General features: G+C 57.6%; 1 protein-coding gene across 3 annotated transcripts in view; it reads left to right on the top strand.

Moving 5' to 3' along the window:
- LMBR1 (limb development membrane protein 1) overlaps positions 1-13,755 on the top strand; it is a 68,629-nt gene that overhangs the window by 38,657 nt on the left and 16,217 nt on the right. For all 3 annotated transcript variants that reach the window (XM_036011073.1, XM_028525728.2, XM_036011072.1), the window contains 4 exons: positions 2,600-2,726; positions 3,163-3,231; positions 4,155-4,219; positions 8,018-8,090. In XM_036011073.1, the coding sequence (XP_035866966.1) occupies positions 2,600-2,726; positions 3,163-3,231; positions 4,155-4,219; positions 8,018-8,090 (334 nt within the window). The remainder of the gene's footprint in view (positions 1-2,599; positions 2,727-3,162; positions 3,232-4,154; positions 4,220-8,017; positions 8,091-13,755) is intronic.

The raw sequence follows: 13,755 nt of genomic DNA, 5'->3' as shown, positions 1-13,755 counted from the left end.
GCTCACTCAGCGCCAGGCCTTGTGCTGAACGTGTTACGTACACCGACTCACCCGACCCGTGTAGCGCCCCAGTGAGGCAGGGGTGTTGTCAGTGAACCCATTTCACAGAGGGAGAGCCTGAGGCGCAACAAGGCCTCCCATGGGTGGCGGTGAGACCAAGGCCTGAACCTGGAGGCCTGCTGGGGTTGGGCTTCACATTGGCCCCTGTTTCGTCAGCAGAACCAGCTGTTTCCAAAGCTGCTTCTTGTGGGTGCAGTGTCCTGGAAGTTAAGTCTTTCAAGAAAAAAACTGAAAAATAAAAAGAGTTCATTCTCATGTTACTTAAGTGATACACATCCACTCCAGAAAGTCTGGAAAACACAGAAAAGCACAAAGCATACAAGAAACAGCTCCTCATGGCCGCAGCCCCAGCCCCAGCCACAGGACAGTCCCTCTGGTGGGCCCTGCAGGGCTTGTTGCCGCACTGTCGCCAGGCCACCCCTGCCTGCCTCCAAGCCGCCCACACCCCTTCGGAGCCCAGCCCCAGGCCCATGTCAGCAGGCCTGGGGCCCTCCCGCCTGCATGGGAGCATTCACCGCCAGGTCCCGGGAGCCCTTCCGAGGCCTGCTCCCCTGCCTGGGCCTCGTGTGCTCTCCAGAGCGCCTTGTCTGCCCCTGTTCTCAGCGCCCCACACTGCCCAGAAAGCGGCGGCTGAGACACCGTGGGCACCTGCGCTCCCACAGGCTGGCCTGCCGGGGGCTGCCTGGGGCGAGGACTCCGGGCCAGACACGGGGCCTCACGACTCCCAGCACGGCCGGCGCCTGAGCTTCTGGCTCCTCTCAGCTCCCTGACTGCAGCTCTTGGGGGCCCCGTGGCCGGGGGCCGAGTCCACAGTGGGCCCTGTCCCGGCCGAGGAGCCCCGAGCTTAGGGAGCCACGTTCTTTCAAAAGGGCTGCAAGCGGCCTGCCGCCCTCTGCTCTGCTGGCGACACGCTCCTCACCACACGAGACTGTGCACAGACCTGCCCCTGCCTCGGGGAGGCACCGTCTCTGTCTTCCAAGGCACCGGGCTCGCACCGTGGCTCCGACACTGTTTTAGTCGACGCAGCAGCTGTGGTGCACCGAGACAGCAGTGTCGACCCCTGGGCACTGGGGCTCCACTGTCATTGATCCCGGCTGCTGTGCTGTCGGCCCCTGCGTCGCAGCTCTGGGGGCGCACCTGTGGAGGGTTGTGGCAGCCCTGACACTCCTGCGGCTGCAGGTGCGCGATGCACCAGGGCGTCTGCTCTTCCTTCTGTTCTGCTTGTGGGCTCTGCACACCATAGTGAGTGTGCAGTGGAAAGACCCTTGCTTAGAAGGGGGAAGGGAGGACAGAGAAGGCGGGTTAAAAAGTGGTGGTCGTGCTTGGCCCCCCGTGTGGGGCATGTCTGTGAAGTGGGAGTGTGTGTGGGGACTGTTCACGCTTTGTCCCCCTGGGGCAAACACGGGCCCCGCTGGGTCTGGGTCAGCGCCTCCTGTGCTGTGAGCTCTGCAGAGCGCCAACTGCATGCCTGAGCGCGCTGGCCGCCCGCCCGTGCTGGGACAGACCAGTGAGGCCACTTCGACTCTGTCACCACGTGGGGTGAGGGGTGCCACTCCGCCCTCTGCTGAGGACGGGGGACAGCCGGTTCCTTTACGCCACAAGCTGGAGAGTAATATTTAGGGCAAAATCAAGGTGAGTGTGTGTTCAGGATCGTTATTTATAACTCATGTCTTTGCCTTCTTTTCCATGTGGAGGGGAGATCACGTGGCTGGCTCCTCGAGGAGCACGGATGCACTTCTGACGGGTCCGTCGTGTCAGATGCTGCAGAGAGGTGCTCACAGCACTGACGTGACTCTGTGGGCCGTGGCACGGACTCAGTCCCTGGGTGGCTTCTCAGGAGCCCAAGGGAGGTGTTGTGGCTGCTTTGTGCAGGAGGTTTCAAGCCGACAAGGCCGGCCTCTAGTTTGGCCCCGGGCTGGACTTGTTTTGCGTTTAGAACAAAGTGTGCACGGGTCCTAGCCTGTGGAGGAGGGAGACGTCTCTGAGGGGAGGGCCGCACTCTGTCCCTGCCGCAAAGACTGTCCTCCTGGGCCCCTCCTGTCGGGCGCGGCCGAGGCCTCCGCTGCCCACTAGAGGGCGCCGGCGGCCCGGAGCTGCGGGAGCCGGGCCCCTGGGCCAGCGGGCTTTGTGCCTGCAGCCGGCAGCGCTCGCCATCTGCTTGGCTCTGCGCCGCAATTAGCCTCGTATCCCTTGATTAGAACCACAGATAAAAGTCGATTAATCTGCTTCCGTGGTGGGGAGTGTTAGGAAGGTAATTAATTGTTTAGGATGGCTCTGTTCTGCAAAATGTTTTTACAAAGAATTTTTTTTGGTACTTTCTTCAAAGCTAATGGTATTTTACATAATTTTGAAAGAGCCAAACTGAAACCTTGAAATAATAAGACATCACCAACTGTGAGCACGTAGTGTTTTTTGTCCTGCTGGTGAGTGCGCACTCCCTCCCCCGCCCAAGGAGCTCTGTGCTGCCTGTTGACGGACCGAACCCTGGTTACTCAGGCGCTGCACCGCAACGTCCACATCACACGTCTTTATTTTCCAGGGCATCCGGGCCCGCATCCTGGAGACGCTGGTCATGCTGGTGCTGCTCGCGCTGCTGATCCTCGGCATGGTGTGGGTCGCCTCGGCGCTGGTGGACCGCGACGCGGCCAGCATGGAGTCTCTGTACGGTGCGCTGGGCCGCCCCGCCTGTGTCCCCCGGCCCGTGGTCGCTCGCTTGCCTTTAGGCAGCTGAGCTGTTCCGTGTAGCGTCAGCCCCCGTTGGCGTACAGAGCTAAGAAGCGTCCTGACATGTCTCGGGAAACCGTGAATGCCCATGTGCGCCCTGCACGCAGAGCTTGCACGCAGCTGCTCAGCGTCAGCGGTGGCTGTGAGCGGGCGTCTGGTTGGCACGTCCCAGGCCGGCTTTTGCTGCCTCCAGACAGGCCTGCAGAGGGGCTGCTTGCTGCTCTGCCCCCGAGGCCGAGCTCGGGCGGTTCGGAAGCTGCGTGGGGCACCGGGCTTGCGAGGGCTGCTCCACCTCATGCTTGCGTGTCCATTTGCAGTGGGCCCCGGCCTGCCAGGCAGTGCGTCGGGTTCACTGACGTCTGCTTCTGTTTCTCGTAGATCTCTGGGAGTTCTACCTGCCGTACTTGTATTCCTGCATATCGCTGATGGGGTGTTTGCTACTTCTCTGTGAGTATTTTGTGATGCCGTGTCGACTGAAGGGTCGAGTTACTCTCCGTTCTGGAGAATTGTGGGAAATCTGCCTGATGGCACTTGGGAACGGCTTGGAGGGTTTTCCAAAGTTGACCCTCAAGCATTTTTTATGTTCAAGATAAATTTCGACAAACTGAACCTTGAAACAATAAGACAGTTGTGTTTTCTCTAAGAAAAGCCTCTTCCCCAGGGGTGTGGGGGGGGGACACTTGGCACACACACACCGATGTGCACAGACACTCACGCCCATAGACTCACACACGCAGACACACAGAGACAGAGACCTACACTCAGGCGCGAAGGCGCGCACAGGCAGTCGCAGCACGCACAGACCTGCACGTGCACACACAGACACGCACACACGCCCCCACCCCCTGCCATTGCACACTGGACTCTGCTTTCGGACGGTAGTGATGGGGACGTGTGTGTGATGACTGGGGTCTTTATGGGAAGTTCGCTTAGTTTTCCTTTAGACATCACAATGTACCTCACGGGTATTATCAACAGATAAATGTTGTTAAAAGGATTTAAGATCATCATGGTCACTTTTAGGTATTCTTGTCTGCTTCTCAGTCTCGTTAGTATGTGAAATTTAATCTGCTCTTTAGCTGGTTTTCTGTAATGTTGTTTAAGTGAAAAGGCATCATCAGTCAGCTGCCCCAGAGGCTTGCCTGTGCGTGTCCTCGGCCCATAGCGGCCATCTGTCCTTCCTCAAGCTTGAGAAGGCATCCCTCCAGCCTGTCCCCGATGACATGGAGGAGCTGCGCCCTCTGCAGACTCGGGGGTCCGACACTGAGACAGCGCTTTCTTGCGAGCACGGTCTGAGCGAGTGTGGTCTCGGGACTGGCGGTGTGTGTGCTCGCCCCGCGGTAAGTGTTCCCGGTCTCTTCTCCCCACAGTGTGCACCCCCGTGGGCCTGTCCCGCATGTTCACCGTGATGGGCCAGCTGCTCGTGAAGCCGGCGGTGAGTACGGCGGGAACCGTCTGTCTGGGGTGACGGTGTTTGCACCGGCGGCTTCCAGGTTGCCAGCCAGCACTCAGAAACAAGAAGAGTGTTTTTGTGGATGTATGACCCGATTTGCTGCTGCTGTTTTTATTTTAATCTTTTTCATTTTTGGAAACTGCATTTGTTTTTGCTTTTAAAATACTATTATAGGCACTCAGGTAGAGTTTCTGTAGCAAGTTTTAAGGCAAGATTTACAAATATTTACAGGTATTTTAGGTATTTGTTTCCTCATATCAAATAGTAATTACTACATATCAAAACTTACCACATACACTTTTTGACTTACAAAAGCAGTTATATTTCTGAAGATTTGTCTACATATTAGATCTTGTCCCTTTAATCTCAGAAGCTATATCTATTTATTTTCAAACAATTTGCAATTAGCAGTAATTCTAATCACTTGTTTCTTTGGTCTCTAGGCATTTTGTCAAGTGATTAATAACATGAAAACGATTCTTAGCTGTGTGTAGGAGATGTGTTGCTCGGATCCGAGTGTAGACTCTTGCTGCCCACACACTCTAGTCTGAATGGCCCAGCTCTTCCGAGGCCCCACAGCCTGCCTGCACGGAGCTCACCCTCCTGCACCCCTGCCCCCGTCGACGCTGCCCTGGACTTACTGCGACCACGGTCTTTCCCCCGTGGTGCCTCTTACTGCTCCCCCGCCCGGCAGCCTCCAGAGGCTTGGCCCTGGGACCTGCTGCCTTCCTGCCTGACTTTGGCCCTTGTCTCCCTTTTTTAGGCTAAAATAATTACGCCCCTTCCTCTGCATTTCTCACGCTCTATTCTGTTGGTGTTTTACTGGTAGTACTCACTAAATTGCTATGGCTATGTGTTTGTCTTCCTTCAGAAAAAACTAAGGAAAGAATATATATTCTTTTGGTAATTGTTAGCTTAATTTTGAAGGCTTTTTAAAAAAGATAAATGGCATTCTTTTCATATCCTCTTTAGAATAAGATTGGACTTTTTACTTGCTACCTAGATGGACACTCCCAGATACCTCACATGCAATCTCAAGTCTCGAACTCACGCCCATCTTAAGCGGGTCACGTGACACTGCGTGCATCCAGCTTCTTCGTGGCTCTCTGCTCTGTTTGTTTGTCTTGGTCTCTTTCTCCATTTTCATTACCTGGCCCTGAGTATAGGCTGATGTGTCAAGTTCAGAGCTTGCTCTGAAGTGGCTGTGCTCTGCTGTCCTGGCCACCTTGGCCCCACCCCGCCCCCGACTCGGGTGAAGGCTTGGCCTGCAAGTGCTGTGCTGAGTGCCCGCCCAGCGGGACCAGCGCACGTGGACCAGGCTCCTTCTTGACCTCCCTCCCGCAGCCAGTTTTCTCCCAGACTTGTCTGTTATGGAAGTGTCCTTCACCTCTTCTCTGGTTCCTCATCTCCAATCGTAATCTTTAAAAAAATTTTATTGTTCAGTTACAGCTGTCCCCATTTCCCCCATTCCTCTCTCCTGCCCTACCCACCCCCCTCCCACATTTAATCCCCCTGCCACTATCTTTGTCCCTGGGTCCTTCACACATGCTCCCTGACTCGGCCCTTCCCCTTCTTTCCCCCACTATCCCCCTTCCCTCCCCTCTCTGCTCACTGGCAGTTTGCTCCTTATGTCCACGTCTCCAGTTCTGTTTTGCTCAAATGTTCGTTTTGCTGATTATGTTCCACTTAAAGGTGAGGTCATATGCTATCTGCCCCTCTCCGCCGGGCTTCCTTCACTCAGCACAATGCTCTCCAGCTCCACCCACGCTGCCGCAGAGGGTAGGAGCTCCTTCTTTCTCTCGGCTGCATAGTAGTATTCCACTGTGTGAATGGACCACAGTTTTCTGATCCATTCATTGACTGATGGGCATCTTGGTTGCTTCCAGCACTTGGCTGTTGTGAATAGCACTGTTAATGAACATTGGGGTGCAAAGGTTCTTTTGAATTGGTGTTTCAGGATCCTTCAGGTATAATCCCAGCTGTGGGATCACTAGGTCAAAAGGCAGCTCCATCTTTAGTTTTCTGAGGAAACTCCATCCTGTTCTCCACAGAGGCGGCACCAGTCTGCATCCCCACTAGCAGTGCACTGGGGTCCCCTTGTCTCCCCATCCTCACCAGCACTTGTCTGTTGATTTCTTCACGATGGCCATTCTGACCGGTGTGAAGTGGTATCTCATTGTGCCTTTACTTTGCACCTCTCTGACGGCTGGTGATGCTGAGCATCCGTTCCATGTGGTCTTCCGTTGAGTCATCGATTCTGTGCTGTGTGCTTGCGAGGAGTGCCTCCTAGTCACACACCCATTTCCACCTAACACCGATGGCAGACACGCAGCTTAGGTGCTGGCGTCTCGTTTATGGCTGAGTCACCCTGAGGGCTTCTGCGGAGCCCGCTGCTCCCCACCCAGGACTCGTGTGCCGTCTCCTTAGGGAGGCCCTTGCTGGTGTCCCCAGGTAGGGCTCCCGCTGAGCCCTCTTCCTTCCTGTCCCTTCTCGCTCACAGGGTGCTTATCTTTTGTGGTCATTTAGATTCACCCTTACTTACTCTTCATTTGCTCCTAGTTCTAGGCCATAGGAGAGTATCAGTATTTATCGAAACCCTGGGAGTTACTAGATTGCTGTGAATCAGCTTTAGTAAATCCTGCAAATTTGGTACCTGGCAGGGACCGCACGGTATGAGACCCCTTGTCTCGGCAGTGCCCCGCAGGGCGCTGAGCAGGTCGGTGTGCGGGGTTTCAGTCCTTCTGTTTTGTCCACGACGCCTCACGACTCGGAGCTGCTGGGAGGAATGGTTTGGGTGTGAGTGACACAGAGCAGGTTGTCCCCAGAGCCACGGCCACGCACAGGGTCGTTTCAGGGCCGGCCTTGCTGACAGAGCTGGCGTGGACCCACTCCAGGTGCTTTGGCCTGGAAACGGTGTGGACACTAGCCCTCATGGTGGCTCTCCGGCGGGGTTTGGGGGCGGTTTCTGACGTGTGCTGTGCGGCGTGGCAGTGAGAGGTGGGTGTGCCAGCCTACGGCCCCTCCGGGGCTCTGTCTGCGGCAGCAGCGTCTGACAGTGCGCGGTGGGAGTGCCTCAGACACGTGGCCACACCCGACTGTTGGGCGGCCAGACGGAAGAACAGCAACAGCCAGCCAACAGTAGCCAACAGTAGCCGACCATTGCGGATGAATCCTGCTTTTCCAGTCAGATTGGCACACATGTATTTTGGGTGTGCACAGAATTTTGGTTGTTACCGTCTGTGTGCTGTGAGATGAAAGGGTCCGTGGGATGATTTCAGTCACGCCGCGTGGAGCGTTTGCGGGAGATCTTCGGTGTGTAAAGGTGATGTGAGTACAGAGCGCTCCCTGGTGCTGGTTTGGTTTGGTGCTGGTTTAGTTTGCTGTGCCGAGCGCTCTGCAGGGGAGTGACGCTGAGAGCCAGTGTGGCCCGGGCGCCCCGCCCTCCCTGCCCCTCCCTGCGGTGGGGCCAGGACAGACCACCCCTGCTCAGCTTTTCGCCCACTCAGGGCTGACGTGCCTGTTCGCCACTGGGGGCTGCGGAGCTGTCTCACCCTCCCAACTTGTTAGAAAGTGTTCGCTTTTGTGGTGGTCAGCTTTCACGTGCTCAGTTATACACTGAAATGTTTTTAGTTAGTTTGTACATCGGATAGTTGGACAGTGTCTTTACGTTGGGTCCCTAGTAACGCGAACGCTGTCTCAGTCACAGGCCAAGCAGCCCGGGTGTTCTCGTGAGCACTGGCTCTGCGGCGCCTCACTCAACGGTTTGGTCTTTGCATGCAGATCCTCGAAGACCTGGACGAGCAGATTTACATCATCACCCTCGAGGAAGAAGCACTCCAGAGGCGACTGAATGGTACGTGTGTGTTACGTGTTTAGACCACAAGAAACAGCACTTGACTCACCGAAGACGCACTTGAGGGGAAGGATACCAGCTTCTCGGGGCCTTTGCGCTGTTGCCCCGGTCGCAGTCCTCGTGCCGGGGGAGCAGAGGCTGGCGGGCGACCGGCGGCATTTCGGCCAGGTGCCGCCTCTCCCTGACTAAGTGGCTGTGGTCGGCAAGGCCGGCCCGGCACTGCGCCCCGTCCCTGTGCCCCGTCCCCGTGCTGGTGGCCCGTGACCCTGCTGGCGAGGCCGGGCGGGGCTGTGTGCCGTCTCAGTGAGGTCCCGGGTGTCCCTCTCCGGGCGAGGCTTCCGGGCGAAAAGTGGCTTCGACACGAAGGTGCTGGTCTGACCCTCCGAGTTGGGCCTGGGCGTTCTGGTGGCGTTTGGGAATGCTGTTTGGTAGCGGCTGACAATCGGGTAAGCGCGGCACGGATTTTACGCTTCAGTCTTCGATGACGGGCTTTAAATGAAGCAGCAGTGGAGACGGGAATAGTGACATGGTGACAGATGACACGGGCTGTGTAAACTTTCTCTTGGTCTTCCTTAGATGCTTTTCACCCTGCACACTTTTCTCTTAAAATATGTATTTTTAATATTGAAAACCCACCACCAAAACCAGATTATTAATAGCTAACTGTATTTCAGGCTCATAATTCAAGAGTAGGTATGAAGTGGAAAGTTACTTTAAATATGAAATATTGAGCAATGGGAAGAAATATACCTACTTTCTTTAATTACAAATAACGAATTTAAATGACCAGCCCAAGGGTGTTGATAACACTTAGAGCTTTGTTCTTGGGTGATGAAAATTCAGATTCTTATCTGTTCTGGAGAATTCATGTCAGCAATACTGTGCGTTGTGATACCATTGACTTTTAGCTTGGAACTATATGTGTCTTTTATTCTTCTAACATTTTAAAGTTCTCTAGGTCAAGCACGTTTAATTCCAGAGTTATAACCCCAGTCAACACTGTCAGCTCTGCAGCGTTTCATTAACGTGGTAGATGCAACGATAAATTTGTCCCCCTCAGACAGGCACTCTCCTGTGTAACAAACACGCCAGAGTCGTCGGGGGGGTGTCGAGCAGATGTCTGCGGTGCGGGCCGCTTCCGCCCGAGCTGCGTGCTGTCCCTGACCCGCAGGTCAGGGGGCAGGACCCGGGAGGGCACGTGTGGCGCTGGGTGAATCAGAGAGTGGGCGTCCAGGCGGATCGGTACCCAGGCCGGCCAGAGGCGTGGCCGCTCCTCACTTCGCCCTTCCACGGAAGGAGAGTCAGGCCCTTCAGGATCTTTCTGGGTCCTTTGGCTGCCCTTGTCAGAAGGGGTCCATGGCGTCTGAAGAAATTAAAGAGGAGATGCTTGCCAGGAGGCTCCTGTGTGTGGAAGGGGAGCCAGGCCGGAACGAGCAGGCCTGCACCCCCACCCCCGGCACAGCAGCGCCCGCGTGGGGGGCCTCAAAGGTGGGCTGCTCGAGCCCTGCAGTTTCTGTCTCCCGTGAGGCCAGCCACAGATCCCTTCTGAGCACGTGGTGGTGGGCAAGTCCCCATGTCTTTCTGGGGAGACAGACAGACATGGCCTCCCCCGCCTCCCCGCTGTCGGCCAGCCCATTGCAGGGGTCCTGCCGTTTGTCCTGGTGGACTGGCGGGGGGGGGCCCTAACCCACCAGAGAGACCCTCCCCTGCCCAGCCTGCCTGGCCCAACCGTCCCGTCGCTGGAGAGGCCCGGCCCACGCAGTACCCACTGCTTCTCCCACACCCTCGTCCTGCTCCCGGGCTCCCGCAGCGGGCCTCTTGTCCGCCCGGGGGTCTGCTGCACACACCCCACCCTCAGCACGGACCCTGATCCGACAGTCTGCCTCCCGGTGACCGCGCCCCAGGAGCTCTCCTCCGTCCCGGGCCAGCACCTGCCCCCCCGGGACTGTGCTGTCTGCTCCCGCCGGCTGTGGTCTCCATGACAGCGGTGCCCGCCTGGGCGACAGCCCTGCCTGGGAACGTCCCCTGAGCCCCCGCAGGGTGGCCACCCCGCCCTGTTGTCGGCGGTCGCTCTGGCCTTCATGGTCGGTTGCACAGGCCGCTGGCCACTCCGCAGCCCACTTCCCTTGGGGCCGCCCGCCCCGTGCGGCTCTGCGTCCACAGCGCCCCTCCGCGCCCTCCCGTGTGGCCCTCCCACCTCAGGGCCCTGGGTGTGCTCATTGCTGCCCTTCGGCCACTGTCGGCCTCAGGAGCCTGTGGACGCGGTTCCTGCCCCCGCCGTCCCCGCCCACCCTCTCCTGCTCACAGGGTCCTGCAGGGCTCCCCGCTGTTGGCTGTCTGGCCTCCCTTCCCTGCGCCGCAGCTGCACTCTGGAGCGGGACCCCACAGCGCAGCGGCTCCTGCCGGCCCTTCCTGTGCCCCGACTCTGACCCTGCCCAACACAGGCACGAGGGACGCGTGGGGCCGGGTGGTCATCTCCTCGCAGCAGTGATGCAGGGAGAGCACACGGAAGACAGGGTCTCGTGGACGGAGTGCCCAGGAGAGGCCATTGTGGAGAGTCCTTAGGGCGAGCTGGGACCGAGGGCTCTCCAGGAGGCTGAGTGGGCGGCCTTCCCTGAGTGGTGGGCCACGGGTGGGAGCCGTCAGGACCCCCGCCCCGCAGGAGGGCCCTGCACGTGGGCTGTGGAGTGCAGTGCCCTGCAGCCCCTGCCCAGGTGAGGAGGGAGGGGGTCAGCAGCACGTGAGGTGTTTAAGCCGCGCGGGAGTGTTAATTGAAGTAATTAGCTTTTGTGAGCGTAGCCTATGGGTGTTCGGGGCAACTTAGAAGTGCCATAATGACCAGGAATGCGTTTTGGTTGTTGAAGTTCAAAACCTCCACCGTTCTTTTAATGTGCTTTATGTAAAACTGTTGTGGGCTTTGAACTTAATGATTCCGTGCAGTTTTGTGAGGTGCTGTTTTCATCTTCACGATAAAAAGTTAGTGTATCACTCTCGGTAGCAATTACTTCCCTGCTTGATTCTAATCTTTCCTGGAGCCTTGTGCCACTGGAGCGTGATTAATTCTGTGTTCTCAGGAGCGCCCGGGACGCACCTGTTCCGTGTCTGCCCCGAGTCAAGTGGAAGCCCTCTGTGCCCTGGGAGCGGAAGGGGCGGACAGCCACCCCTCAGCCTTTCCACGGAACTCAGTGACCGGTCAGGAGCACTGTTCCCCTCTGTCCTTGAATCTTGCCGCCCGCAACGGATTGAGTTGGCCGCGGTGCAGGGGGGCGTGGGCGCCTGCTCTCCTGACCCCCTGGTGTCCCGTCAGGGAGTCGCCCACCTCCCCGGGCGGGGCAGCTGGCCCCTCTGCTCACCACCTGTCTGGTGTCCCCCTCCGCACACCGCTGGCGACGTAAGGGAACTTCGGTCCGGCTTTATCCCTGTTCTCGTACATGAGTGCACGGCACTTGTATCTGGACTGAGTGTCTACAGTCTAGCAATAGCTGCTCTGAGGATGCTCCTGACTGTTGCTTACAGCACTGAAGTGAAGATACCTCAAATTTGTGCCCTCTGGGCCACTTCGAGAGAGGCTAGCGTTTAGCCAGGCCGGAGGTGGTCACCTGTCAGCTTTCACGAGGAAGACGTGGAGCCAGACTGGTGGCAGGAGGGGCCCTTTCCTCGGCCTTCCCGTGGCGGAGACACGTCCTGACTTCCCGCGCTCGCTGTCAGAAGAGGACACTCGCTCTACGGGTGACGCTCGTTAAGTGGTTTCTATCCCAGGGCACCAACCACTGGGCCCAGAGCTCTGAGCCAGAGAGGCGCCCTGTTACAGTTTGTCCAGCTCTCGGGGCCTGCTGCCACTCCTAGTGACGACGGAGGGAGTGTGGCCCAGGCAGGCCCTTCATTGCCAGATGAGACGAAGAGACTGGAGAGACGTAAGCTCGCCTGCCACGTCCCGGGCGGGGGGGGGGGTGGGGGGAGTGGGGGGAGGGCAGGGAGCACTGCGGAGCGACCCACTGGGACGCAGCTTTGAGTCGGGCGGCAGCGGCCTCTGAGGTCCGGAGAGCGGGACCGCCCCATGTGGGCGGTCCACGTGTGTTCACACAAGACGCGTCCCATGGTACGAGCTGCTCACTCAGCCGCAGCCTGTTTGGGAGTGGCATTCTCGACGGGAACGCATAGACACAGGAAGTTCGAGAAACAACCGAGGTTACGGTCTGTGACGTCGACCGGGAACTGGTATCTAAAGTCCAGTTCCTTCAGTTGTCGTGGCGCCACAGGACGGCCCTGAAGCCCATCGCTTAGCGTGGTCCACCCTGCTCGTCGTCACTTACGAGAAAGGCACATCTGCATTTCCAAGGTTGTGCCGGATATTGGAAGTTTGATGTTTCTGGGTCGCACACCGGGCTGTATACCTGTGGGTATGTCAGAAGTAAACGGAAACTGCTTTTAAGCCAGCATCGCGCTGCGAGGGGAACGGAAGGAGAACCGGAGCTCCAGGGTGTGCGGGCCGGCGCCTCCGCTGTGGGGAGCCCGGGCCCAGTGTGTGTGGGGCAGAGGCGCCGGAGGGGCGGGAGTGTGGAGGCGTGCGCTCGGCGGGCTGTGGGGGTCCGGGACGGAGCAGCAGCGTTTGCCTGAGTGGCTGGACGTGACCAGCAGGACTTGAGGGGTTTTCCCTTGTTGGTGCTGCAGAGCGCCCTGTCAGCTGGCAGTGCTGAGCAGGATCCAGATTTTAAAGAGTTACTACTAGGTGACAGGTTTTCTAATCAACTCTTTTGGCTACACGCTAAGTTAAAAAGTCAGTTGAGCAAATGACCTGTCCTAGAAGCACCTGCCCCACTCACGGCTCACTGGGAGACTGTGTGCAGGGCGCCGCCTTGTCCAGGGAGACGGGTGTGCTGCTTGCTGCACGCTTGGGATGGTTTGCACACCCGAGCGGAGACTCAGACTCGTTTGGAGGAACCAGGCATCGTGTGTTTTAAGCCGAATAGTTCCTGTCTGCCGGTGAACATGTGTCTGTCCGTCAGGGCTGTCTGGTGTGTGGGGAGCAGACACACGGACAGCCCGGTGGTTGGAGGGAGGGGTGCTGGGCGTTGGGAAGTGCTGTGTTCTTGGAAGCGGAACGCCGGAGCATCTCCCGAGCACGCGCGCCTGCCGGCCGCAGAGTCGAGCCGGGGGAGGTTGCCTTCAGCTGTCGGTTTTCCCGAGTCCAAAGCGACGGGTGGGGCAGGATCAAAAATACTTACTTGATCAAAGTTATTGGCTCTGAAGTCATCCTTCCCGATGTAAGGAAGATGAAAGGTATTGTTTTTATTGCACGCTAGTAACAGTGTAATTTTGAACTAATTGGTGTTGAACTGCCAATCACCTGGGGGAATGCAAATAGATACTCTTACAGTTTCCTTTGAGGTAGGGAAATCTTGTGTCGAGGCTGGAAGGAAAACAGAATAATACCGTTAAATTGACCTTAAGTGAGCTGCCTGTGGTTGTCTTGGAGAATCCCTTTTTATTTTTCCCGACTCGCCCAAACAGGTTTCGTCTACCAGTTGGACTTACTGACTAGACAGGGCTGCCACGGACGTTCGGGGCCGTCCTGAGGCAGGGCGGCGGTGGCACCGCTCCTGGGGCGCTGAGGTGGTGGCGTTGGCGAGCCCGTCACATTCCAGCGCTGTCTGCGGTGGGCGGG

Source organism: Phyllostomus discolor, chromosome 10 (genome assembly GCF_004126475.2).
Source record: "Phyllostomus discolor isolate MPI-MPIP mPhyDis1 chromosome 10, mPhyDis1.pri.v3, whole genome shotgun sequence".
NCBI lineage: Eukaryota > Metazoa > Chordata > Mammalia > Chiroptera > Phyllostomidae > Phyllostomus > Phyllostomus discolor.
The sequence above is the reverse complement of the archived record's forward strand: the minus strand, read 5'-3'. Positions and strand labels throughout refer to the sequence as shown.